This window comes from Barbus barbus, assembly GCF_936440315.1.
Source record: "Barbus barbus genome assembly, chromosome: 27".
NCBI lineage: Eukaryota > Metazoa > Chordata > Actinopteri > Cypriniformes > Cyprinidae > Barbus > Barbus barbus.
Genome location: NC_136755.1, coordinates 12,731,106 through 12,758,595, shown reverse-complemented (window position 1 = coordinate 12,758,595; position 27,490 = coordinate 12,731,106). Strand labels below are relative to the sequence as shown.

The window sequence follows — 27,490 nt, the reverse complement described above, 5'->3', positions numbered from 1 at the left end:
TTTACATAACAGCAAGAAAATTATTAGGATAAAACCTCTAAGTATAGAAATAGTTATTTCTCACTTATTGAGGGATTCCAAGTCAGCCACATCAACTAGTTTTCATGTTTTCATATCAATTTCTGCAATGTTATAAAACAGGATTATTAGTTTTTTTTAATTGAGAAACCAAATAACACCAAAAACACCAGAGAATTTATCAAATCCATTACGAAAACTGTTAGTACAGTTTTTCATGAAAACAATGTCACTTCCTGGAGCATGTTGTAATTGAGGAACTGCATTTAGTTATTTAAGGGGGCATTACAGTCTGACAGGATGGAAAGTGAAATTTCAGAAATGGGAATAACCTATATTTATAATTTAAACTCTTCCCAAGAGCATATGTTTGAAACATCTAAGGAATGGTTGAGCATTTCTTAGTAAACTGACATTGCTTTATGTTAAAAGCATTCAGAGATGCAACCAAAATGACAATATGCGCTTAAACCAAAACAGTGAAATTATTATTCAGATGCATATTCAGATATATTAAAACAGTCATATTATGAAATATTACTTATTATATTAATGTTTATCCAGTATATTTAGAAACATGATTGGTCTGCTGCATAGGAATGGCCCATAATTTCAGCTTCATTTATATAAATAAACTTGACCTAAACTTGACCTTGACCTATTTACCTGCATGTGTACCTTCTCCCCACAGACTGAGAAATGCTGCTCATCCTTGGAGTCCTGGTTGCAAGGTGTGGGAGAGGTCCAGTCACATGTTCGAGATGTTTTCTCCCGCCTGGCTGATTTGGATGATGAGTTGGACAGCCTTAGCCCTGTGGGACGGGATTCGGACTCCTTGGCCTCACAGGCTGATGCTGTCAGGGGCTTCCTGAGTCGACTCAATGCCCTCCGTGCCGAGCTGGAGAGTCATGGTGGAGAATGCACAACTATGCTCCGTAGAGAGGGGAGCTCACCTGATCTTCTGGCCCTCAGGAGAGAGACCGAAGCCCTGAGCAGACAGGCAGGCAAGCTGGCAGAGCGGGGCCAGAACCGTCTGGCACTCATAGAAGCAGCAGAAGAGCGTGTGAAGGAATTCTACGGCTGTATAGATGATCTACAAGGGTTGCTGGGACGAGCAGAAGAGGTGCTGAACACACAGGCTGTCGTGGGGACAGAAGTGGAGATCATCAAACAGCAGCTTCAGGAATTCAAGGTAGGAAAAGATTTAGCAAACTGTGTATCTGTGTGTGTACTATATCCATCATTTGCAATATCAGATTACATTCTGTGCAAACCACTGTTTGCTAACAGTGTTCGTGTACCACAGGCGGTTCTAGAGTTTCAGTCTTAGAGGGGCTCAGCCCTCCTACCTAAACATGAGCTCATGTGGCACAGATGATTATATCTTGTTTTTTCGATATGTAAACAAAGTATAGCAAAGCTTATGTTGTGCAGCATGTGGTTTACCCAAGTATGACGTGTTCCTGAATCAACCACCCTACCACTTAATTCAGTGGGCAATGATTTCCAGATGATCCAGGATGATGTTCCAGAACCAGTAAGTAATGCTGATTCAGAAACATGTACTTATTGTGTAAATCACATCAAGCCAGGGTTGCAGGATGTGGGGGAATAAATTTAATAGCAATTTTTTTCTGATAAAAAAAAAAAGTGAAATGGGATTTTTTTGTGCTTGTTTGTGGAGCTGCACAATTTGATTTGCTATACCATGTATAGAAATATTACTATAAGATAATAAGAATTATTATTAGTAGTAATAAGAATTATTAGTATTTAAAAAAATTATATTTTTTTATCTTTTTTATTATTGTAGTATTTTACAGTACAACAAAAAATATTACAATACTAATATATAAGGCTATCTAAAAATTCTTAATTTTCAAATGTTAAACAATAAGCGACCCAAACTTACATGTACATGCAGAGATTGAATTTATGTGGTGCACTGTTTGCTGCAAATCCAGCCACTCTGAGACACTGAAAACAGCAGATTTTGAGCTGCTTGCGTATAAAGGAACACAGTGCTATGCTTCACTCTGAAACGCATTCTGCATATATAAGTCACTGCCTTTGTGATTTGATAATCGCACTAAGGCATAGCGTGATTTCAGTTAATTGTGCAGTTCTTTTAGGCTAATGTTTGCTTAGAGAAGTTTGCAAGAAAATTTTCAAACGACATACCACTTCATTATACTTCTTTCCTTGAAGTTTTCCTTCTTTCCTCTGAAGTCTTGCCTCTTGAGTATGCTTGTTTAAAAGAGAAATGCAAGGAAAATGTGTTGAGATTACTGCAGGGTGAAAGCTCTCCCTCTTAATAAATCCTTCTTACCAACATGTTCTTGCTGTTTTCTTCTCACCACGTACTCTGTGATGGTGGCAAGAGAATAAGGAAAGACGTGTCAGCTCTTAGAGTGGGCTGCTCGAGTTCACCTTTCCTCCCCTGACCATCTGATGAAATGTCTGTATCTCTCATACTCATACCTCTTGAGGGTGGTGAAAGAAAGGAGAGTGTGAGAGTGAAGAGGTGTAGTTGGAAGTGGGAAGGAGTAAAGCTGAGGAAATGACGGATGTGGTGGGCGTCAGAGACCTCCAGGAGCAGGAGAGTGAATCAGTGCTGTAGAAAATATGCCTTGCTGAGACTGAATCATTCCTTCCTCAGTCATGCTCAGCAACAACAGTATGACTACTTTAAAAGACTTTGAGTGGTATTGAGGTAGTCCGGTGAACTTTAACTGAACATTTAAAGATTTTAAATGGCAATAAACATTTAGTACTTTCTGAATTTCTTGGAATTTGGAAGGGTGAAATTTGTCACTCTGGTTTGCATTCTTCAGAGATGCTTTGATTTACTGCCAGGTAAATCTTTCATTGCAGGATTTTTTTCGTAGTATTGCATCCCACTGTTGATTGAGTGCCTACATGGAGAGCTCATTATCAGTGTTAGCACTGTGATGGACACTGAGCTAAATCTGAAGTGTAAGAAGGGAAGGCGTCAGGTGCAAGAACCCTCTGTACTGTAGTGCACTCACTTATTACATTAGAATAGTTTAAACTATCCATATACGCATTGTGTGTTCAGTAAGAGTTGTTTGTTTTTTTCTTGAAAGAAAAATATATTTTTGTTCAGCAAAGATGCATTAAATTGATAAAAAGTGACTGAAGATATTTCAAACAAATGTTATTTTTACCTTTATATTCATTCTATTCATCAAAGAATCAACATTGTTAGTAATAATAAGATAATGTTAGAATGATTTCTGTGACACTGAACACTGGAATAATGACTGCTGAAAATTCAGCTTTGTTATCACAGGAATAAATTACTTAAATATATTACAATAGAAAATGGGTTTTAGCAACATTTCACAATATTAATGCTATGACTTTGTTTTGATCTAATAAATGCAGCTTTGTTGAACATAAGAACCCTTCTTTCAAAAACATTTAAAAAAAATCTTACCAACCCCAAACTTTTGAACTATAGTGTAGTTAGTGATTGGAAAATTGGATGAAAATGTCAACTAGTAAGGCATCCGTTTTAATCAGCCAAGCTGGCAGGGTTATTGATCAGTGCTCAAATATGAATTATGCATACCCAAATATGGATTATGGACAATATATTGGTCTGTCATTAGTTAAATGTTTTATTTTTAATGAAATGTCCTTGATTTGTCTTTGTTATGAATTACTTTGTAGAAACTTGGATCACTGAGGAAGACTTGAGAAATTCTTCTGTCTTTTCCTCATGCTTTTTCCATTTTTGAATATTTCTGCTTTTCTACTCCTCATCTACCCACTTGCATGTCTCATACCTTGACTCCTACCTCATCTCATCATAGGCGTAGCGGTCTAATAAAGCTCTCTTTCAAATCTTTAACGATATAGTGGACTGAATGCACACCAACACTCACCATCCCCTTTTCTGCTTTTCATTCTGATATAAATAAAAGCAGGTTATATAGATGTGTTTCAGAGCGCAGGCAGACAGCGAGAGGTCCAGAAAAGGGAATGAACAGAAAATGGAAGACATAGCTGAATAAGAAGTGGGTGTTGTCAGTATGATCTGTAATGAAGCTCATGTGGATGTCTGATCAAAACAGGGGTGAAAGAATTAAGTCAAAGCCAGAACAAAGTTGTAAATATAAAATATGAAGTACAGCGGGCTTCAAAACGTATTGATGGGATACACTTTTATAAGAGCGGAGTCGTTAGATTTTTCTTTCCATCAGGAAATATCACTTTAAAAATAATAATGAGCAGATGCTTAACATGCTTAATAATCTTTATTGTGTCTTTCTAAAAGCTCAGTCTGACTCAGTCAGTCAGCAATTGGTATTATATCAAACAAAGGCAATGGAAAATTACTGCTTTTTAACATTGTCTTGTGGCCTTGAAGACCTTAAAATAAAGACAACCACGTATTACTAACTCATTAAGTCAATACAAGATGCAATGTGGGCTACAACACTAAAAGCAAAACTTTTTACAAAAAATATTTTTATGCAAAGAAATATAAATATTTAAAAAAATAACTATTTATTTTAAAATGTTTAAAAAATAATGTATATCAATTTTATTGATTTTTTTCATTAAAGCAAAAATACTGAGACATTCGGAGAATGTAAATTTTTCACGTAAACTATGCTTATATTAATGCTATGCTGAATGAATATCATTTGTGACAGGAAAAAATATTACATTTGAAAAAGTGGACTTTTGAACCCCACTGTGACTGTATGTTTTGCAGTCTATAGGTTATTTTTAGGAAGCTGCAGACTGGGATCTCATTCATTACAAAGGGGAAGAAGAGAGAATAAAATGTGTTCAGAAAGACATCTTTGGTATTCATCCAACTTGGCTGTCAGCGTTCGTCAATTTTCCATCTTCTCTGTCCCATTTCTCTCCTTTCGTCTACCACTTTGTAATGAAACATCGTAAGATAAATTTGAGTGCAGCCCATTCGTCTGCCACGAAATAGTCTGCTCTCATTTTCGCCTCACTCCACGCAAGCCAGACTCCATTTCAAAGACACCAAATCCAAAATGATGTCATTGCTCAAAGGGGTGGAGAGGGGAGGGTGATCCTGTGTGTGTGTCTGAGAGGTTTTTTTGTTGTGTAAGTTCCATCGGGGCAGCTGCGGGGGGCATGGGGTATTAAGAGAAGGTGTCAGATTAGTCAGTATCATTGTTTAGCTTCTCAACAATGAGCGTATTGAGATGTTGTATAATTCGGCTGGAGAGAAACGGGGAAACTTGTCGAACTTGTGACTTCATTGTGATATGTCTTGCCAGTGTCGTCTAGTGCTTCCTGTCTGGATATGTTCTCATATTTAGCAGCAGGTCTGCGTGTGCTATAGGGTGATATGTAGTCACAGAAGGTGTGTTTGCATGTTGTGGGAGTGTGCCCGCAGGTCCATGTGTGAGAATGTTTCTAATTCCAGTCCATGTGGAGCGTCCGGCATCCCAGCTGTCTCCCCACCCTGGACCCTGCAAACACACTGACACTCGTTCACATAAGCAGGGTGTGGTTGCCCCCTCTCCCTAAATTCCTGTCCCTTATGTACCCTTGTGCTCTCCCATGTCGCCCGGTCCCAGAGCAGCTGAAGCTTGAGCCGGCGGGGCGGGATGAAGTGCTAGACTGGAGTAAAACGAGGGCCCCTTGTCCAACTGGGAATTCCTTCACAGGCCTGTTGGGATGAGGGAATGGCTTCTAAATCACATCAGGTTGTGCACACTGTCCTCTACCTCGCTGCTTATATCTTCACTCCTTTTACTCTTTCCATCCCTCCCTCAGTACTGCTGGTTTGTCTATTTTTATCGACCTCTTTTTACGTAGTTTGTGATCACAGCTTTTCCTCCACAATAACAACTGCTCAGACTATGTCATGACCTGCCCAACCCCCCACCCAAACCTTAGGGGTTTCCCTCTAACATCATCAATCTTGTGGCCTCACAGTCACATGAAGCAGATTAGCTCGGATTATTTTTCTATAATTAATTTATCACTCTCGCAATAAGGTAATGCAAAGTTCTTGTATTGAAGTACTGTAAATTAACAATGTGAATCAAAATGAATCAAATACAAATAATACTTTGCATTAAGTCTGTTGAATTAAGTGCAAACAAATCCTACCATGATGTATGTATACTTGCACACATTTTGGATATCCTGCTGAGCCAGCGATCCTATCGAACTTTAAGTTGTGTCTAGTAGTTAGATAACTGTTTTCTGTATCTGTGTCTTCGCTATGATTTAGGGCTGCAACAAATGATTACTTTAATTCTAATGATTATTACAACGATTAATCGTCGATTATTTCACAGATTAATCAGTTGGCTTTATTTTATTCAGCTTTTACAATTTGTAATAATGAGTTACACATTCAAACTAAATAAAATAAGGCAATCACTACAGCTTTTGAAAATTTCAAACAATTATATTACTAATGTACAATTACAATTGTTATACAATTATTTTTTACAAAACAAATAAATATATTTGGCATACAAAATGAAATGACAGACAGAGAGACATTCTCATTCACCGTTTAATTAGTCGTTTGTAGCCTCATACAGCTTTTTGTGTTTAAGTATTTCTGTGCCATCGCCATGATCTCGAATATCATTGTAGTGTTATTTCTATTTTTGCTGTGCAACATCTTCCTCCTTGGAGTGAAAGTTCTGTGAATTTTCTGTTTCTGTCAGTCTGCTCATTTCCAGTTTATTTTTTTTCCACTACGGGATTGATTAAATTATGATAACATGGTTAGACTAAGCTGATGACTAAATTTCTCTAAATTGACCCTGTTCTATACATCACACACTAGCATTCGAGTGTATGTGCACATGCGTGTGTTATGTCATGCTCTAGCTGTTCCCATTGCCTGGTATTGTTTCATCTGTTCTGCATTACTGTGACATTCCAAAGAATAGCCCACTTTCCCTTCCAGTTACTCTCAATTAGCTCACCAATAGAAATAAATAGGAACTTTATGTAATAGGGTCACCCCATTGACATTTGGAAATAATTACCAAGATAATAATCAGTGCAATGACTGGGTGTGGGAACAAGAGGTTCCTGATGCAGACTTTTATTGTATTTTATTTAATTCTACATGTTAATTTTTTAACAGACTAACAAATAGTTTTAATAATCTAAAAATATGAACTAAATGTGAAACTAAAGGTTAATGCTGTAAATTTGTTAACTTATTTTCTTTAATTTTGTGGCCAGACCAGACTCCTCTCTCATTCTTATAGGAGAGGTGTTTGTATTCCTATCCCTGCTCCATATGTCTTTGTCGGTGGTGGTGAGAGAGAACAATGCACACAATTGAGTCATTCAGGTAAAGCCTGGTGGTTAATTATAAATCTACTGCTGAGATAGAAAAAATGAGAGACATGCTACCTAGAAACCAGTGTGGCAAAGGGAACGAGAGAAGGAGGGGGGTAGATGAACAACCGAAACAAACAGATGAGGCTTTCAGTACCTTTTACCTTTAGTGCAATCAGGCAGGGAGAAGAAAGATTAAAAGTGGGCAAGCGACAAAGAAAAAAAAAAAAAACTATATCAGCAGGTGCTCTGCTGAGACAACAAATAGCCCTCTAAAGTCAATAATGTTCTCGGGCCTCGTGCTTGTTTTGCTGAGTGACAGCCAGCCTTTTAATGGGGGCCATTTTAGCCACAAAGCACTAGTAGCACTTTACCTATGCCAGTCAGTTCAGTTCCAATGACAGAGTCTCTTTAGGGGATTTTGGGGCTTTGAACCCCTCCCTCTTCCTGTCTGAGTCAAGACTGTGACTCTTTAACCAGGCGTGACTGGCCAAATGACCAGTCACTGAAAGAATGAGGAAAAGTAGAGTGGGGGATGCACCAGTCAAGCAGTCATGAATTTAACTTGGATCAGGTAGTGTGAACATTTAGATGAATTACACAGGTTTAGATGAATTGTTTTGGCCTCTTATTTAGTTTTATTTTGTGTACAAATGTATTTGGTATTACTGTTTATTGTCCAGTTGTGTCTGGGATGCACGTGTCTCGTTTTAAATGAGGCAAGTAATACTGTTCACTGAAACCTAGTTTGATGTGGGTCGAGGGCGAGAGCACAAGCACCAGCAAAATGGACAACAAACCTCTTTTGTTCCTGTAGGGAGGTTTGTGTTGGAAGCGGCCATGACAGCTGCAATCCAACTGACACAGAGGGGGAAAGAGTTTATAAGAAAGACAGAGTATTTAGCTTGCTTGACATGCAGGCCACGGGGAGCGTGGAGGTTCAGAGCAACAGTTAGATCACTGAGGACGAACAGGCCCCTCCCCCCTTTCCAGGCGTGAGTGTGTGAATTTTTCTGCATGCATTTGTGCTTCTTGGACTGAGTGCTAGGAAGAATGGGCAGACATGCGTTCAGTGTTTATTCTCTGCTGGAACTTCTTAAAGGAATAGTTCAAAATTTACTCTCTTCATTTACTGACCTTTATCGAGATCTGCCACGGAGCACAAATTAATATTTTCTTTGTAATCACAATGAATGGGTACTGAAGCCTTTCAGCAGGGACTTTTGAGTTATTCCACATCTTATGAAGTCATGTGATTGCTTTAAAAGAAGGTTTAAAACAAAGTTATTCAGTTTGTTACTGAAAGTTCATTACAGAAGTAGTAATGTCCAATATGTCAGTAAATAATGATTTATATATCTGTCTGTTTGTCACAGAAAGCTATTGTATAACTTCAGAAGGTTCAGAGGATAGCACACAAGTTGGACTGGCCTTTTTACTTGGTGCTTTTCCATCCTTTTTGAAATTTAATTGTTTGAAAAAGAGCCTGGAAAAAAACATTCTCCTTTTATGTTGCACTGAAGAAAATCATGCAGGTTTGGAAGAATGAACTATCCTTTTACACTGTGAAAAAAGGAAAGACAGATTGTAGTCTGTGTAGTAGAACAATGAAAATGAGGTGTTTGGCACATAGAAATATTAAAAGCTCACACTTTATATTCCCATTTCGTCTTGGTCTGGGTCGGTGGACACTTAAGCGGAATGTTCATTCATTTTCATGTTACGTTATCCTAAAACCCCTCATCAGAGGCCCCAGCCCCCCCCTTATGGTCTCTCCTGACAGGATTGTGTTACAGAAGAGTAGCAGACGGGAATGCACAAGTGGGGTGTTTGAATATGGAAAACTTTTGTATGTCCTCCTGTATTGTTTTGCTTTTACATAGGGCCTATCTGAAAAAGGAGGAAGGGAGGGGACAGAACAGTAAAAGGGAATGTGTGCAGGGGATTTTTGCTTCCACGAATGGCAGTTTATTTGAGGGGGTAAAGAAAGGCAGCCGTTATTTCTTTAATTCCCTCTCAGAAGCTCCCTCCTCTTTCAGTATGACCACTCCCACTTTAGTTATCATTTTCACACTCACTTTTCCTGTCTGTCTGTTGTGATCTTGAGTTTGTGTTTTGCCTCAGGCGTTTGCTTTTTTTGAGTGGGAGTGTTTATCCCAGCTGATTCAGGTTTGGATTACAGCAAAGTTATGAATATAACAAATACAAAATGAAAATGAGCTGTATCAGTTACACAAGTTGACTCATTGAAGCTCACTGCACACAAAAACTCTTACTGTAGCCTCTCTTCTTCAATACTATTTTGCATTTACAAAGATGGTTTATGTAGTGCTTAGTTTGCGATAAGCTGCTCCCGTTATCCAGTGATTCCGCAGGAACACGTCAGATCCCTGGATTGGGTCACTCCCACTGACTCCCTGGTCCCTCCTCCCACACACTTTATCTTGGGCTCACTTCTCTAGCCTTGTCTCGTGTGTTTTTTTGGAAGGGGAAACCGGCATGATTGGACCACTTCCTGTGTTTTAATACCATAGCAGGAAACAGAACAAACGGAGCTGGATTCAAACAAAAACAGAGAGAGAAAGGAGGGAGAGAGAGCAAGAGAAAAAAAGAGAGCAGAGAGTGTGTGAGAGAAAGGGGGAGCGAACGGGAGAGAAAAACTGGGAGATTTTTTTAGCAGCTGCAAACCATTTCAGCTGTGTAGTGGCTTTAGAACAGACGCAGAGAAAAACGTGTATGAGAACGAAAGTCTGCACAAGAAAAAAATGGAGAAAATAAGAGCAAGGAGCTTGCGTGGAGCCTAGCTGAGCTCTTGTGTTTGGAATACTGAAAGAAGAAAATAAGGGAAGAGGGAGCGTGTCCGGGGATTGTCTGGAAATCACAGTGCCTGAAGTGCAAGGCAGCACTTGGAATGAAGCTCTGTCTGGGTCTCTGCCTTTTGGATACAGTCCCCTGACTCTCCACTCTCTCACCGGCTGCACCGGACTCATTGGATCTCCATACCCTCAACCCTCCTGGACACAGATACCTTTTGGACCCTTGGATTTTCCCCCAAGCTCTGGATGAAAGGATTCCCTGAAATAAATTCTTCTTTTTTTTCTTGTTCAAATAATGTCTTTTGTACTTTTAATATGAAATGAACATGTCACAAAGAGTGTTGGATTTGATTGATTTCAATCCCTCGTGCTCCGTCTGCTGAAGAGGACTAGATAAAAGAGGAGGATGGGGTATTTCAGGCACAGATGGCTTCTCTTCCTGACATGCTCTATAAATGCTTCATTATAGGATTAAAAAGAGGAAGCAGAAATTAATAAATATACGGCTGGAGCACTGGTAGGACTGTCGGAAGCGTGAGTCCGTATTTTTATGACTGTTTCTTTAAATATACTTTAGTGTTATCAAGTAAGTTTACAGCGTGTTTTTTTTGTTTGTTTTTTCGTCAAGATGCCTTGTTTTTGGAACTACTTCCAAGGAATTATGGCTACTACATTATGTACGTAGAAGAAAAAGGGAGATGAGAGACAAAATCTCTTGACTGGCACTTTTTGTTTTTCTTTGCTGAACTCAGTAACAGAGTGTGGAGTTCTCACCTTAAAAGGAGCCTCATACAGCTTTGGCTGCTGCTCTTGGAGATGGTGAAAGTAGCTGAAGCCCCGCTTTGATTTTTCCTGTTGTGGCAGCGGGAAGGAGAGTCAAGAGGAAGCAGCACTAAGGAAGTAAAGGATTTTGGATTTTGCCCTTGTTTTGAGGGTTTAGGACTCAGCGGTTCATAAAGGAAACAAAGGAATATTGTCCATGAGGGATGTTATTATCCTGTTATGGATTTTGCACGTCTGATTCAGACACTTAACAGCTTTTTTGTATATTTTTCTTAATATTTAATATGTTACTTCAAAAATTTGTCTCTGCAAAAGAGACACTACTAACGCATATCAGCATTGCACGTGCAGATGCCGCCATGTAGCTCTGAATCGAGGGCTCGTACCTTTTCTTACACGGATATTTATGCTGGATGTTAAGCATCGTAACACATTGTATACTGAGAATTCAGTGCATGACAATGTATGCCTTTACTACAGGACTCATGGGTGAGCTATCGAAGTAGTTCAGAACCTCACTATTGCTCACAGCAGGCTTTGTTTGTGGAATAGTAACCATCCCATCTCAGCCCCTTGAGGGCGCTGTGGTTTGGGATGGGAAAACCTCTGAGTCGCCCGGACTGCTTGCGGCAGAACCCCAGGTGCCTTGGGAAGGGCGATGATGAGGAGGCATACATTGAGGACTGCTATGTACCCCAGCGCTCAATTTACGACACTATGCGCATCAATGAGCAGATTGATCAAGGCTCAAAGCTCAGCCAGCCTTCTCGCAGCACTCTGGGCTCAGGGGGCGGTGAGGGGAGTACGCTCTCCAGCAATGGGACATTGGGAGCCGATATAGGTGGAGTGTTTGTTGCACGGGGAGGACCTGCAGATGCAGGTGTGAAAAAGCTGGATGAAAGAGTTATTTTTGATGCTCTGAAACTCACCGGTGACCCTCAGAGTATGTCACCTGTCGGAGTAGTCGGCTCTTCAGTGGTCATTCCTGCATCAAATTCAGCTGCTGTTGGGGCAGCTGTTGTGACCAAAAGGCGGCACCAGGGCAGTGACAAGAAGGACAATCCAAATCGGCGCTCCTGGAAAGCTTTCATGCCCCCTACTTATCCTGAGTTTGCAGAACGTTTAGAGCTTTCACCTGGAGAGAGTGGAGAGAAGCGTCTGTCTGGGGCTGGAATCCCAGTCTCTCCTCTCCATCCTGTACCATCTTTACTAGCCTCTTCTATTCCTTCTATATCATTGGCACCACCTTTCTCACCTTCTGCTGCCTTATCCGGAGGTCCTCAAACTCCACCTGTCTCCAGCTCTCCATCTTTCACTCCCACAGTTAGCCCAATTCCTTCCCATCTTCCTCATCTGCTCAAACAAAAACAACCCCTCCAGCTCCGCTCTCACAAACCTGCTACTGCGCTGTCTTCTCCCTCGAAAGAACAGCCACCCTCAGAGACTACTACTTTTGCTCATTCAGACTCTCCACAGCCTAGTCCTAGTATCTCTCAGGCTGAGAGAAAGAGAGGCGAGCAGAGCAAACTAACTCAAGCCCCAATGTGTGTTAGAAGTATATCCGAAGAACCACCACAAAACTGGGATACTACTGCAGCTAAAACTTCTGATAATGAACGAGACTCACCCCTACTGGAACACGACCAAGACACCACTCCGCTTATACCCCCAAAACCGGTATTTTGTCCCCCCACTAAAGCCCGTACCTGGCCCCGAAGTATGAGGGGTAGTAAAAGGTCACCGGGGCATGGAAGGGTTCTTCCTATCCTGCCCCCACTGCCCCCCATTCTTGGTGAGGAGAGTGATGAGGAATCTTTGTACCTTCTGGATCCTCCATCACCTTTCCTGCAAGAAGGAGAGGGACTTAATTATGGGGGGTTGCCCTTGTCTCCCTGTATCAGTCAAGAGGGTGGTGAGGAAGGTTTATTGGGCTGGCCTCCTCTTACTGGCGGGCTACGAGAAAAGACCACCTCAGAACTTTGCTTCGAAGAAGATGAACGCAGAATCTTGGAGGAGTTGGAGGAGGAGGATGAGATGAATAGAGAGCAAGAAAAGAAAGAAGAGGAAGAGAGACTAGAGATGGAGGAGAGAAACTGGCAAGCGGTGTTGAAACTGGAGAGCAGTGAAACAAGTGGTATATCTTGGGAGGTGGAAGAGGAGGAATCGCAGTTACAGGACTGGGAGACGCAACAACTTGCATCCTCAGGCCACTGGCCCCTTTTGATGCCACCTGTAGGATTTGGAGGCTCAGAGGCTCCCAGTGCTTCCCCCTGCCCCAGCTCAGAGGCAGGTTCGGATGAACTCTTTCTTGAACTGGAAAGACAGTGTTTGGAAGAGGACAGAGACAAATCAACTGTTTCTGAGCAGAGGGATCTTTCTCATACTTCTGAATACTTGGATACCTTTGACAACCTGCTTGGGGTGAAAATGGATAAAGTTGATGCCAAACTTGAATGTGACATCAAGAAGCTGTATGATGAAGATTGTGCTGTGATGTTAGCACATGATGTCACAGATCATGTAGAGCACACCGATTCGACTGAGCCATGTGTAACACAAATTAATCAAAATTTAACAGAAAGTATGCAAAGCTGTTTTTCGGTTGAAGATATTGACCAAAGCCCAGACCAACTGCAAAGTTGTCTTCCCTGTAATAGTGAGGGTAATAATCATGATCAGGATGATTATACTTCATACATAGTTGATGCAGATGCTTTATATTCTGAATCCAGTGGCATTCAAACCTCACACCAAGATGTGACTGTGCCATCCGATGCATTTCAAACTGTGAGCTATGAGCAACCAGAGAGTGATTCAGATTTAGGTAGTGGGGCTTCATTAGATCATGAGCAGCAAGAGGATGAGGAGGTAATGAAACAAGATGAGACATCTGACATTCATATCTCCTTACAGCATGGACTTCTCCCCTTAGCGAATATGAATGCAGATGCTGAATGCAATGTGAATCTCGGCATCTTTACGACTAATTTAGAAGGGGTGGAAATTGAGGACCGTATTCAACAGTCCCCAGAGTTCTCTGTCTTGGAAGATGAGGCAGAAAGGGAGGTTAAGTACGGTCACTATGAGACTGTCTCTTATGAGGATGCGGCTTCCTCTGAGCCTGCTCAAGTAACTATGGAAATGACCTCTGACCAAGAGGGAGCTTCTTCAAAATCAGAGAAAAAAGAAGAGATTTCAGTCTCTGTGGAAGTATTTGTTCAAGAGGAGATATCTTCACATGAGTGGGAAGTAACAGAGGCTGTTCAGGGAACCACAAGTACACCAAATTCAAGCGCCTCATACCCCCAGTTAGACTCTCCGAATATCAGTATTGAATCTGCTCCACCTTCCCCTCTGCCCCTGTCGACCACTAAACATGAGTCAAGAACAGCAGGACTTGACAGCAAAGATGCTGATGCTTTTGTTGCAACAGACAGTTTTGTTTATTTAGCTGTGGCTGTGCCACCTCATTATCCTCAGGATTGCCCCTCATCTCCATCAGTGGAATCATGCCCTCCGAGCCCCCTCCCAAAATGCTGCCCTGAGCCAGAGGAAGGCGCAATTCTCTCCTCCGATAGTTTTGTTTACCTGGCAGCCCCTGAGCGGCTTGTGTCCGATGGGGGCTCTGCTTGTGAAGACTGTCAGGATTTGGACTCTGAGTCAGAGGAGACCCGATCAGGTGTTGATTTTGTACTTGGATCAATGACTGGGGATAGTGAATGGGACTCAGATGGATCAGGCTTAGACCCTGTGCACCAACAGAGAGACCAGTGGGAGCAACTAGAGCCAGGTCTTTTACATGGCCTTTTTAACGAGGGCGAGAATGAGGCAAGCTCTCAGGAGCCTGTGGAATCACGTGACAATGACTGTGAGGACACCTGTGAAACAAGTTCTGTGGAAGAAATCTCACCACTAAAACATGACCTTGATTTGGACACGAAGGTAAAAAAAAAAAAAAACTTCAAGTTTATTGTTTAAGGTGATCAGTGCAAAGGTAACTCAGTTTATAGTTTCAGTCAGTTCATAGGTTGAGTTTTCTATACCAGTGCCCAAAAAATACTATACAGCAGTGATTCTTAAACTGTGTTCTGCGGATTTGTTGACTGTCTAAATATTGAAATTTTATTTAAATAAAATATTTTATGACAAAAACAACCAAAATTAAATTAATATCATAACTTATGACAGTGAATTAACCGATTGTATCAACATTTAATTGTAATAGAGTGTTTCTGTCAATTAAATCAACATTTAGCTAATTCAGCTCATTTATACTAAGGGAATTGTTTTTGCTGCTTTGGTACAGACCCAGCTGTTGGTAATAGTTGTGTGATTTTCCCCTCAGATTTGTTTTTTTTAAGTGCTCCTTGACCTGAAATAGTTTGAGATGCACTGATTTAGAATCACCTCACCAATATCCCTGTGAAGTCTACTAATCTTGTCCTTGAGGATTTTTCCTGAAGATCTTTGTACCTCACAAAGCTTTGTGGTTGTTATTCAGTAGTGAAATAACGTAATTTTACTCTGCAGTAAATGTTGTCCTAGTTGTATAATAGGGTTCAGTGGGGCTAAAGGTATCTTAAGGTAATTGTGCTTTTTACTACTGCCAGTGTATGATTGCAGAATTTTTTTTTTTTTATTGAATTTATGGAACATTTATGGAGCAACACATTTTGTAGGATAACTGGTTTTGTTTAAAAATCTGTATGAAAAAAATGTATGAGGTGGCAAGGGGGTCCTTTAACCCCACATTTGTGGTAAAAGACACAAAAGACACTAAATTGGACACCCAAATTAATTCATGTCATGCTAACCAATGGAAAAGTCTTTGAGCTATTTATTATCATTTTAATTATTGTGCCTTTAGCCGCAACAGCAGGGGTGCTTTTACCCCAAATACCATACTTCTACATGTTATCGAAAGCTGTTGATTTAATTACCTTGAACAAAACTGAAGATCATTAACAAGTTCTTTGTGCCAGTAAATATTTAATAATTTTATCAATTCTTATTTGCTACATAAATCTACAATATTTTAAGAAACATTAAATATAAGATCAAATTAGTTTAGAATCAACCTTGTGTTTCTGCCTGTGATCACGTCAAGGATCAGTCAAATTCTCATATGCATAGTGAAAGTGCTGCTGAATTTTTGTGCTATCTGGAGAATATACTCAAATTTACCCTGCTGCACTTTTAGTCCTATTTTACACTACAAAGGTGCACAATTGTCTGATCAAAGTACTAGTGAATGGGTTAATCTTCCAGCATATTTCAGCATTGATCCTTCCGGTCGTTAAGAGGGTGTTTGTGTTTAGATTGAAGTGATGTGTGTGTGTTTTTGTTCATGGAGATCCAAGAACTGTCTTCTTTCAAATGACTGGTTAATCCATGTTTGTAAATGTTAATACTCATAATTACTATAGTCTGGAATGATTCCAGGTGTCTATATAGGTACAGTGCATGGTATGTGTATGCTGGGATTCTCAGTGATGTTCACATGAACACAAACATGCTCGCTGAGTTAAAATGCACGCTTACTACAAAGTAGTCAAACCCTAGTGAACGTTTGTGTGTTTGGTTACAGGCAAATGGGTTTGTGCACACATTTGCATGGGTTTGCTTTTTCTTCCTGTTTGAACATTGCTTGGTCTAAGTTAGCACACTGTGTATGTATTCGAAAGAGATTTAGGAGTCAAAAAACAGACAGGAATGTTTTTGTAAATATATGTTAGATTTCTTGACATAATGTGAGTGTGCGCTTGACATTCTCTCTCAGCTGCCGTGACAAGGCCGGTGTCTGCTCTGTTTCACAGTAACAGTGGCGGGTGGCCGAGAGACTGCCTGTTAGTTCTTGAGCTCACTGGATATTTATTGCATTACTGTCTCTATCAGTCTGACTGGTCATCCACTTCTCATTTGACCCTCAGCCTTGGCCAAATCTGTCTTTCTGCATGGTCACTCGCAAAACTCCCCGTCCCTTCAGATGTAATCAGATGCAGAAACCCTGTCAGGCTGGATTTGTGTAGAGAGGATTATAGCAACTGAGGGACTGAACAGGATCAGCTAGCAAATGATATTTAAACTCAGTTGGGACTGAAAAATTAAGAGCAGAACAAAATGACTGATTTGAGAGGGGGGCTGTCTTCCAGTTCCAAACCAACTTAAAATCTCTTCTCGCTTCAAATCCCCCTCCTGCAGTCTGATGGTACTGCAATTGAAATAAGGAAGTGAGAAATAAATATCAGCCTCTATAAGAGGAGCCACAATTGCCAGTAACACACAAACACTGTAGAAAGTTGTTAGAAATATAAATTGATGATAAGGGCATGTCAGTACTATCAGTGCAAGGCCAGACTCTCACCATCGTAATGCTCAAAGCCGAGGGAGTCAACCACAGACCCCGGGAAAGATCTTTGTAATCTTTTGGAGCAGCTCTTCGTTACGGGCCGTCTCCAGTGAAATTGCACACTTGCAATGGAGGCTGATTTAGAGGGCAAAGTTAGAAGATTTTGCAACAGTCTGATCATGAATGAACAAAGAGTCTCTATGGCAGAACACCTGGTAGTACTCAAAATAAGAGTTGCATGAGGCGCCAGAAGAAACGTCTGACATAGCATCTGAAACCCACAATCAATTTTGAGTCTGTCCAGGGTAGAGTTTTAGAGACGGTCAGGTAAACAGACGCACCAACTGATATGCACATTGGAAAGGGAAGAGCAATCAGGGAGGGAGTGAGCACTGATGTTATGGCGTATGGTAACAGCGGGTATATTTGATTGTTTGGATAATGATGCCAGTGAAAGACAGTGTGCGGGAAACACCTGTGATAAAAGACTGTTGCAAACAAAAGAGTTTGAACAAACCCTGCAGCTCCGTCGGCACAACGACAGCCGTAACAAAGCAGTCACATATGCTGCGAACTCATTGACTATGTTTTTAACATAATTTGCTCAGTATTTATTAATGGAACCTTGTGAATTATATCCTTGTTAGAACATTTGGGTCAGATAAAACGAAGTCATCCGAAGTCCTTTGAAAAGGAAACAGAGATAAAGACAAGAAACTGCGAGGTCGGAAAAACACAGGAGCTGAAAGCAAAGACAGGAAGAGTAGGACTGGAGAGAGTGTTTTGGAAAGTCTCTATAGAACAAGAAATTTGCTAACGGCTATGTTTTCATTAATTTGAAAGAAATCATATTCCTGTGATTTCCTGGGATGTCCAGAAATTTTACATCTAAGATTTTCTCCACTTGTCCCTCAAGACAAGATAGACTTTTATTAGTTTTTTTTGCTGTTTTTAGACATTTATAGCCTTAAATTTCTTATTGAATGCTTTAAGTATTATGCTTTGAAGAGGAAATTCCATGCCTTGATTCTGCCTATCCTATATTTGTTGAAGTGTAGACTACATTATGTCTAGCATTGTAACATGCATGCATTTTTTTTTTCCCACTCACTTCAAAATAGTAGTAAAGCCATCCAAATTATGAAATAATGCAAATGGAATTATGGGAAATACGCAGTAACCAAATGGTGTTTATCAAAATGGTTGTATTCTGAGTCATTCATTAAAAAAAACTCAACTGTTTTGTATGAAATTCATACATAAGCACAACTTAAGTCTCAAAAGGCTTTTTGAGATAACGAGAAACATATATTCATTTGGGTATGTCCAAACTTTTGACTGGTACTGTAATTTAGTCTGATTGATTTTATCTTGCCTTGAGCAAAAATAGCATGAGAATATTTTCTCTTGATGCTTTCAGTTACAGAACAAGGTTTAGAAAGCTCAGCAAAAATCAGCACGTAGTGTGGGGGATATAGCCTAGCCAGCTATTATAATATTTGCTTTGCTAAAATTTGGGCAGTATGAAGTTGTGGTTTGAACTGAAGCGAGAGAAACAAAAGACTCCAATGGCAATGATGTTGTGGGTTGGCGGTAGGATGAAATACTGCCAGTAGCTAAAAGTGATCTGTGGGGGTTTGAGTGAGAAACAAAAGAGTTTAAAGTTTGGTGACAAAACAAACAGAGAGTGCTGGAGAGATACGTGTGAAGCAGTTGCTTGTGTGTGTGTGTGTGTGTGTGTGTGTGTGTGTGTGTGTGTGTGTGTGTGTGTGAGACCGGCCTGCTGGCCAGATTGGTCGAGAGCGTTTGAGTGGAATGACAGGCATCCTAGATATTTTCCAGAGGCCTGCATTACAAGAGTCAAATGCTCTCTGAGAGAATGAGTAAGGAGAGGCACGATTCTTGTTTGCACTGACCTCTTTCTGTTATATGGATTTGTATAGCTACGTCCTACTTACATGTGGATGTGAGCATCTTTGTTTAGATTTCAGAGTTCGGACAAACTAAATTTCCTCTTTTCCTGTTGTGAATTGTTGGTCGTAGCATATATAATATAGATATATAATAGTCTATGAAATGATTAACAGCTTTCCCTTTGATTTTGCCACGCTAGTTGTGCCACAGATGCAGATGACTGGTGTTATTTCTGTGCTGGTGGGTGAAAAGTGCCACATGTGATGAATGATCAGGATTAAAAACAGGAAATGGCTCCAAGTATACACACCAAGGATAAGGAGGAGGAGGAGGAGGAGGCCTAGATGATGGATTCAGGATAATGTTAGACAGGATATAGAGAGACAAAAGGAGACCAAACACCCTCTTCGTTGCATAGACACGTACATTCTCACAGTCACATATACTGTCGACAAGAGGGTGGAGCAGATTGAAGCTGTGGTTCATTGTTTTGAGGCCGACAGACATCCTGTTTGAAGTAGGAATGAAGCCCCTCGCCACAAGGCAGCTGCAAACAAATGAACGCACACTCACACACAGTGGATTCAGGATTGAGGATTTCTCTTAGCTTTATAGATGATTATCTTTTCCATCATCTAACGCCCAAAGTTTCTTTAAAAAGTTTAAGTTTCAAAGTTAAATCTTTAAAAACAAATAATTAAGTTACACTGTTAAATTGTAGTCTTTATCTTGAAATAAAATAAATTTTTCACACTGTAGTGTAAATTTTATGTTGGGATGCCTAAATTTACATTTCAAATGCAATGGAACTGAGGGCATAGGTCACATAACAAAGCCAACATAGTGGATGTAGTACGTCAGAATTTCATTCATGCTATATACTTTGTTATTTTAGTTGTGAACTTCATTCTTCATTTGTTGCAGAAAGTATTCAGACAAAATGTGATTTCGGACTTTAATAGCGGCCATAAAAATGAAAATAATTATGGGCTTATTGGTATAGAATAGATTTTAAATATTGGTGCATCCCTAGTGCAGACAGTAGTGAAATTGCATTGAGGTCCAAAATCCATTCTGGTATATAATGCCCACTTTTTGTGATCCAACCAATTCCAATTGGTTGCACTAAAGTGCTTTTCCTGATGAATATTCTGTTTCTTTGAGATAAGTCACATTACAAAATTCAAATGGGTTTTATGTTGACACTGGTAACTGCTGGTCATGGCAATGGTTAGGGGTATTTGGCAACCTGTATTGGTGAACCACCGTGTTGGATATTCTGTCAGAGCTGTAGTGTTGGGCTGTTGGGGAAATAAAGTTGTACAGTGTTGCTGCCAAGGCACTGTATTTAATTTCAGTCAATGTGTGGGGGCTGAAAACTGCTTCTCCATTTATAAATGGCCATGCCACCATTATTATGTTGTTGAGTTTGTACAGCCTTGACCTGTGTCCAGTAATATACACAAGTCATTTGTTCTCTCTTTCATTCACTCTTTAGGCCGTAGAAAGGGAGCAGATAGACAGCATTCAGCCCAAACTGCAACATGTCAACGCTGTGGGTCAAGGTCTTATCCAGAGTGCAGCCAAATACACTGACACTCAGGCCCTGGAACATGACTTGGAGACCACCAACCTGCGATGGAACTCCCTCAACAAGAGGGTAAGCTTGCATCAATTTTTAGCCTTTTTTTAGTTGACTGATTGAAGTGGATTCATTTTTAATTTTTTTTATTCACAGGTTGCTGAAAGAATCGCACAGCTGCAGGAGGCTCTGTTGCACTGTGGGAAGTTCCAAGATGCTCTGGAGCCACTCTTGAGCTGGCTGAGTGACACAGAGGATCTCATAGCCAATCAGAAACCTCCGTCTGCTGAGTACCGTGTGGTCAAGGCACAAATTCAGGAGCAGAAGGTTACATTTTGATCAAATTTTAAAGTATCAATACTTCAGTAAAACCTAAAATTATTATATTATACGTTTTGAAAATATCTATTTTGTAATGGTTTTAAAGTAGCTGCAAGTGAAAGACTTTGAGATCCCTTCATTTTGTATAAGACTAATTAGACTATCATGCTAGATTAAAAAATAAATAATAATTCAGGTTTAAGTACATTAATTGAGGTTCCCTATTATTCCTAGCTGCTGCAACGGTTGCTGGATGACCGCCGTGGGACTGTAGAGATGATCAGGGCAGAAGGAGAGCGTATCGCTGCTACAGCTGAGACACAAGATAGAGACAAAATCCAGAAACAACTTGAGAGCCTAGGAGAGAGATGGACAAATCTGCTGGAAAAGGCCAGCGCCAGGTAAACTCCATAATCAGAGCAATATGGACACCCAGACCCAGCCATAAAATCTCTTAATCGAATTTCTTACACAGAACTCAATCACTTGGTTGCTTTACAAGGCCATAAAAACAGAGTAGTCTATATAAAGAGTAGAATATAACACAGATTTCCTCCTCACCTCATGTCCTCAGGCAACGGCAGCTAGAGGAGCTGCAGGGGTTGGCGCTGCAGTTCCACGAGGCAGTGGAGCCGCTCTGTGAGTGGTTGAGCGCAACAGAGAGACGCCTGAGCTCCGCTGAGCCAATGGGAACCCAGACCTCCAAAATCACACAGCAGATTGTAAGGCACAAGGTAGAGAATGCACAGCACCTGTGAGAGATGTATCCTAGGAGTCTGTTGCCAGAATTGTTGCTTCCGAACCAAGATCTATCATTTTAGCAAGCGATTTTCAAAGTGTCAAGCATCATTAGACTGACTAGAGATGCAGAGGAGAGAACAGATTGTCAGTCTCCTGTGGTTTTAAATGGACTGGTAGGAGTGCAGTTATCTAAGAAGGCACAAAATTCAGGTCGTGATCCTGCCCACATCCTTTCCATTTTGCAGTTTAATTTCATGATTTTGTGTTTCCATCTCATCTTGTGTTGATTCACATATTATTTTTTGCTCACATCAGTTAATTATGATTTGTTATTATTCTGCATTGTCATGTTTATGTTTGCCTTGTCTTTTTTTTTTTTTCTCCTCTTACTCATTCAATCACGTCTCCTCTTTACTCTGGGCTATAATCCAAGGCTCTCCAAGAGGAGGTATTCTCTCAGGACAATGATGTAAACCATCTTGAGACTCTCAGTCAATCACTGCACCCGCTCAGCTGTGCGGCTGATCGTGATTGGCTGGGCGAACGTGTGACGGCAGTGCGCAACGGGCACACGGAGTTGCGCGATTGGTGCAGTCGGAGAGAGGTCATGCTGGAGCAGGCCCTGGCCAATGCACAGCTATTTGGAGAGGAAGAGGTGGAAGTCCTTAACTGGCTAGCTGAGGTGGCCCAGAGACTGGCCGAGGTCTCAGTGCAGAGTTATCAGCCGGAGCTACTAGAGCAGCAACACAAACACACACTGGTATGATTCTGAAGGTCATAGCTGCCCAGGATCAACAATACCGTATAAGTCAGTTTAGAGAATATGAATATTTCCTAAAAAAAAAAAAAACTGTCACTTAGTGAGGTCAGAGCTATACTAGGTCTGTCATTCAATTAAAATGAATTACGTGATATTCTGATTAAATAATAAAATCAATTGCATATACCAATGCAGTGTATTTTATTTTATTCGTTCTGTTTGATTTTATTTGATATCCCCTTGAATTATGTTCAGAGTTAATGTTTCTACTGCTGGTTCTCTACAGGCTCTTAATGAAGAGATTATCTGCAGGAAGAAGACAGTGGACCAGGCCATTAAGAATGGACAGGCTCTGCTTAAACAAACCACTGGTACTTTTCCATCCAGCCACTGTGTTCATTGGTGTATCAACAAATTCCTGCTTTGACTGTGATCATGTTTTATCTCTGTGACAGGTGAGGAGGTCCTGTTGATTCAGGAGAAGCTAGATGGCATCAAAAGCCGCTATGCAGAGATGACAGCGGGCAGCAGCAAAGCCCTCCGTACTCTGGAACAGGCCCTTCAGTTGGCCACGCGATTTGCTAGCTCACACGATGACATCAGCCAATGGTTGGATAGCGTGGAGGCAGAGCTTAACAATGAGTCAGACACAACACCAGCCTATCAGGACAGACAGAGGGTGAGGATGTCTACTGTTTTATCTCTTTTAAATACTGATGAATCACTTTTTACTTTTTGTTTTTGCTAAACCAATAAATTTTTTATGTCTTCAGTGGAATTAATTATTTTATATTGTGTGTCTGTTTGGCTCAGGAGCTAAAGTGCGTGTCTGCTGAGAAGAGGTTAGTTCTGGACACAGTGAATGAGGTGGGCAGTGCTTTACTGGATCTGGTACCCTGGCGTGCACGAGAAGGCCTGGACCGCCTGGTCGCCGATGCCAATCAGCGTTACCGCCAAGCTGATGAGACCATCACACAGAGAGTGCAGTTAGTGCAGGCTGCCATCCAAAGGTCACAGCAGGTACGGCAGCAAATACTGTACATAAATATGTATGATCAACACAGAGCCAAAACCTAAACTTACTTAAAATGTAACATTATTATTTCCATACCTTGCAGGCATTAGTATTTTCTTTTAGGAAATTCAAATTTAATTTTATATAATTCTTTTATAATGTGTCATTTTGTCTTTTTAGAATGATGTAATACTTTAAAGAACATACAAATTGTTATAATAAATTAAAAGAATAATGATAACACTTTAGTATAGGAACCAATTCTCATTATTAACTAGTTGCTTATTAGCATGCATATTTAACATGTTGGCTGTTTATTAGTACTTATAAAGCACATATTGTGCATGATCATATTCTACATCCCTAATCCTACCTAATACATAATCTTAACAACTACCTTGCTAACTATCAATAAGCAGCAATTTATGAGTTTGAGGCAAAAGTCATAGTTAATGATTTGTTAATGGTGAGAATATTACTTTAAAATAAAGTGAGTCCAAAATAATAAGTGCATTTGCAACTTATATAAATATTTAACAAGTTGTTGCTTAAGCAAAGTTTGATTTAGGATGGTTCCTCTGTCCATGTTGCCGCCTTGAATTTGTAAATATTTTTTCTCATACTTCTTTTGGTGACAGTGTATTTGTGTGTTATTGTTTCAGTATGAGGAGGCAGTCGATGCAGAGCTGACCTGGGTCGGAGAGACCGAGAGGAAGTTGGCGTCTCTGGGGCCTCTGAGTCTGGAGCCTGATGTGACGGTTACTCAGCTCCAGGTGCAGAGAGCCTTTAACATCGACATCATCCGTCACAAAGACACCGTGGACCAACTCCTTAAGACACGAGAGGACATCCTGGAGAGCTGCAGCGAACAACAGAGAGAGGCTTTGAAGGTTAGAGAGGGAGAGGGAGTGGGGTCAGAATAAGCTATGTAATTATTCCTCTGCGAAAGGATAGATAAGGAAAATCTAATTGATGTGACTCATGCATTTTCTGGCGGAGATTTGATTTGTTGAGTCATGTTGGGGACAAACAACAGTGGAGGCTTGTTTATTCAGTCTCTAATGATTCATTTGGTTGACCCGATAAAACGTCTTTCTGCTTCCTCCTGTAGGTGAAGACGGACTCATTAAGTGCTCGTTATGAAACAGTAAATCAGAGTCATGCTGAGCGCTACTCAGCTCTAGAGCAGGCTCAGGTCCTAGTAGCGCGTTTCTGGGAGACGTATGAGGAACTTGAACCCTGGCTGGGTGAGACAGAGACTCTGATTACCCAGTTACCCCCTCCTGCCATCGACACAGAAGCACTCAGACAGCAGCAAGACCAGATGAGGGTGAGTGGGCAGTATGCAGACAAAAGACTTGAGCGTACTTCTCGTACTTCTCAGGAGGACTTGAATGCATCATTAGACATCAACTAAGACCCTCAAAACTCACAAAACATTTTTATTTCATGTATAATATATATTGACATAATTTATTTATGATATGTTTGTCTTCCTTCCTAGCTTCTGAGAGAGTCTATCTCTGAGCATAAGCCTCACATAGATAAACTGCTAAAGATCGGCCCACAGCTGGCAGAACTGAGTGCCCAGGAAGGGGCAACAGTGAGACAACGTTATAATGAAGCAGATAGACGTTACCTTAGCATCAAAGAGGAGGTCAAAGGTCGAGCCACAGCACTGGATGAAGCAGTGTCACAGTCTGTCCAGGTATTTGCTGCAAAATGTTAGCATGCTTATATTGGACTGCTGCCCAGCTTGTGATTTATTTAAAGGTTGTTACAGCCCACAGTTCAGCATTATACAGCACACTATCAACTCATTTTGTATATTCAAGCTATTTTAATGACACACATCACCTTTATTTACTCATTGTTTCGGACGAAGGCTTTTTTTTTTTTAAATAACATCACTGACATCTGACATCATCAGGTGCATTTTGGCTTAATGTTTGTTATTAATTCTTCCTGCTGGCCTGTTGCATGCTGTTGAATTAACGCATTGCACTGTTTCTCCACCTCCATCCCTTCAAACTCTACTTTACTGTGACTCCATCTGTCCCACCCCTCTTCTCCTCTCCTCTCCATATCCTGTATTCCCTAAACTTCCCCCATTCCTGCTTGTTGCAACTGTCCCCTTGCCTATTCCCTACACCTCTACCTCCCATGTCCATTTGGTCCATCCGTCCACCCATCACTCATGTTTGTGGATTTGCTGTGTGTGTCCATCCCTCCATCATCACTGCTCTCTGCAACTCCCTCAGCTGGTTGAGGTAAGAGCGTCATCACCCACTGATTTAACCACTGATATAACATCTGAATTGGACTGAATATCAAGAATTCTTTAATCTGTTATGTTTTATTATTTATATGTTGAAACTGGTTTTAGCTTACTTCAGTTGACCTATAGTTTTGTTAGTACAAGAAGATGGGTAAAGTACATTTTAATTTCTTAATCATTTACATTAAGGTATTTAGCAGAAGCACCAACTTCCTCTACCACTTAGCATCTGTCTAGGATAAATCTTCCCTCCTCCTTATGCCTGGTCCTTCTGCAGTTACTTTTGTGTGCTGTATTTTATCTAATTGTTGTCTTCTTTCTCTCCATTAAGTTCCATGATAAGATGGACCCTCTATTGGAAACTCTGGAAGGTGCAGTCCAACGCTTGCGGCAGCCGCCTCCAGTGGCGGCTGAGGTGGAGAAGATCCGGGAGCAACTTGCGGAGCACCGGGCAACAGGACTAGAACTGGACAAACTCCTTCCATCTTTCAGTGCCCTGTGTGCCCGAGGAGAAGAGCTCATCGGTCGCGCCCCACACGACGATCCTGCCGCCCAGGGTAAATGACACTTTATGGTTGTATGAAATGCTTTATCTTATGTGTTTTGGTAAATCTGTAATCTGTTCCCATCCTCAGCGGTGCGTTCACGACTGTTACGGCTGCGCTCTCTGTGGGATGAGATCAGGCAGAGGGCAGAGGAGAGAGAAGGAAAGCTTCAGGATGTTCTAGATCTCGCCGGAAAATTCTGGGCTGACATGGCCGCTCTGCTGAGCACACTCCGTGACTCTCAGGACATTGTGAAAGATCTGGAGGACCCAGGGGTGGATCCTTCACTTATAAAACAACAAATAGAGGCAGCAGAGGTCAGTCCAAAAATCACTAGCAACATATGATTTCTTTTTGTTTTTCAAATTTTCAGTGGAGATGTACAAAAACTACATATTTACAAAACTGACTAGTCTAGGATGTAGGATGTCTTAAAGAAGCTCTGTATAGATCAGCGGTTCTCAACCACTAGAGGGCATCAGCAAATAAACTGAACGATATTTCTTGTATAATGTAATACAATAAATAATTATATAATAACATATTTCCCCCTTTATAATTGAAGAAAAAAATCTTGGAACTGAGCAAAATGTAATTTCTTAAATCAAAAGATGTAAGCTTAAAATTTTACTTCTGAAATAACAAAATGTAAGCTCAATGTTCATTTTCTGTTAAAAAAAAAAGAAAAACTGTGAATAGCCTATGTATGAATAGTCATGTACATTTTAATAAAACACTCCTTAATGGGGTTTTAGATTAGATCAAACTACATAATCTTGTGTCAAGATATTGATCTCGAGAATGTAGTCATGATGATTTTATCTCACACTCAGGCCATTAAGGCAGAGACAGATGGGCTGAGGGAAGAACTGGAGATCGTACGAACACTTGGAGCTGACCTCATCTTTGCCTGCGGAGAGACTGAGAAACCAGAGGTCAAGAAGACCATTGATGAGGTAAGAGGGTAGAGCAGTAATAAGCAATGTAGAGAACGCCCTGTTTCGCTCACATTTAAACAAAATATCTCCATGTTTTT

The 27,490-nt window shown here is 40.6% G+C and overlaps 1 protein-coding gene across 13 annotated transcripts in view; it reads left to right on the top strand.

Annotated features, from left to right (window-relative positions):
- The window catches only part of LOC306847412 (microtubule-actin cross-linking factor 1-like), a 164,661-nt gene that overhangs the window by 118,306 nt on the left and 18,865 nt on the right, over positions 1-27,490 (top strand). For all 13 annotated transcript variants that reach the window (XM_079381356.1, XM_079381354.1, XM_079381355.1 and 10 more), the window contains 15 exons: positions 710-1,210; positions 20,711-20,872; positions 20,951-21,121; positions 21,350-21,516; positions 21,690-21,849; positions 22,290-22,616; positions 22,903-22,987; positions 23,072-23,295; positions 23,430-23,636; positions 24,294-24,521; positions 24,743-24,961; positions 25,136-25,339; positions 26,241-26,466; positions 26,545-26,771; positions 27,288-27,410. In XM_079381356.1, the coding sequence (XP_079237482.1) occupies positions 710-1,210; positions 20,711-20,872; positions 20,951-21,121; positions 21,350-21,516; positions 21,690-21,849; positions 22,290-22,616; positions 22,903-22,987; positions 23,072-23,295; positions 23,430-23,636; positions 24,294-24,521; positions 24,743-24,961; positions 25,136-25,339; positions 26,241-26,466; positions 26,545-26,771; positions 27,288-27,410 (3,231 nt within the window). The remainder of the gene's footprint in view (positions 1-709; positions 1,211-20,710; positions 20,873-20,950; positions 21,122-21,349; positions 21,517-21,689; positions 21,850-22,289; positions 22,617-22,902; positions 22,988-23,071; positions 23,296-23,429; positions 23,637-24,293; positions 24,522-24,742; positions 24,962-25,135; positions 25,340-26,240; positions 26,467-26,544; positions 26,772-27,287; positions 27,411-27,490) is intronic.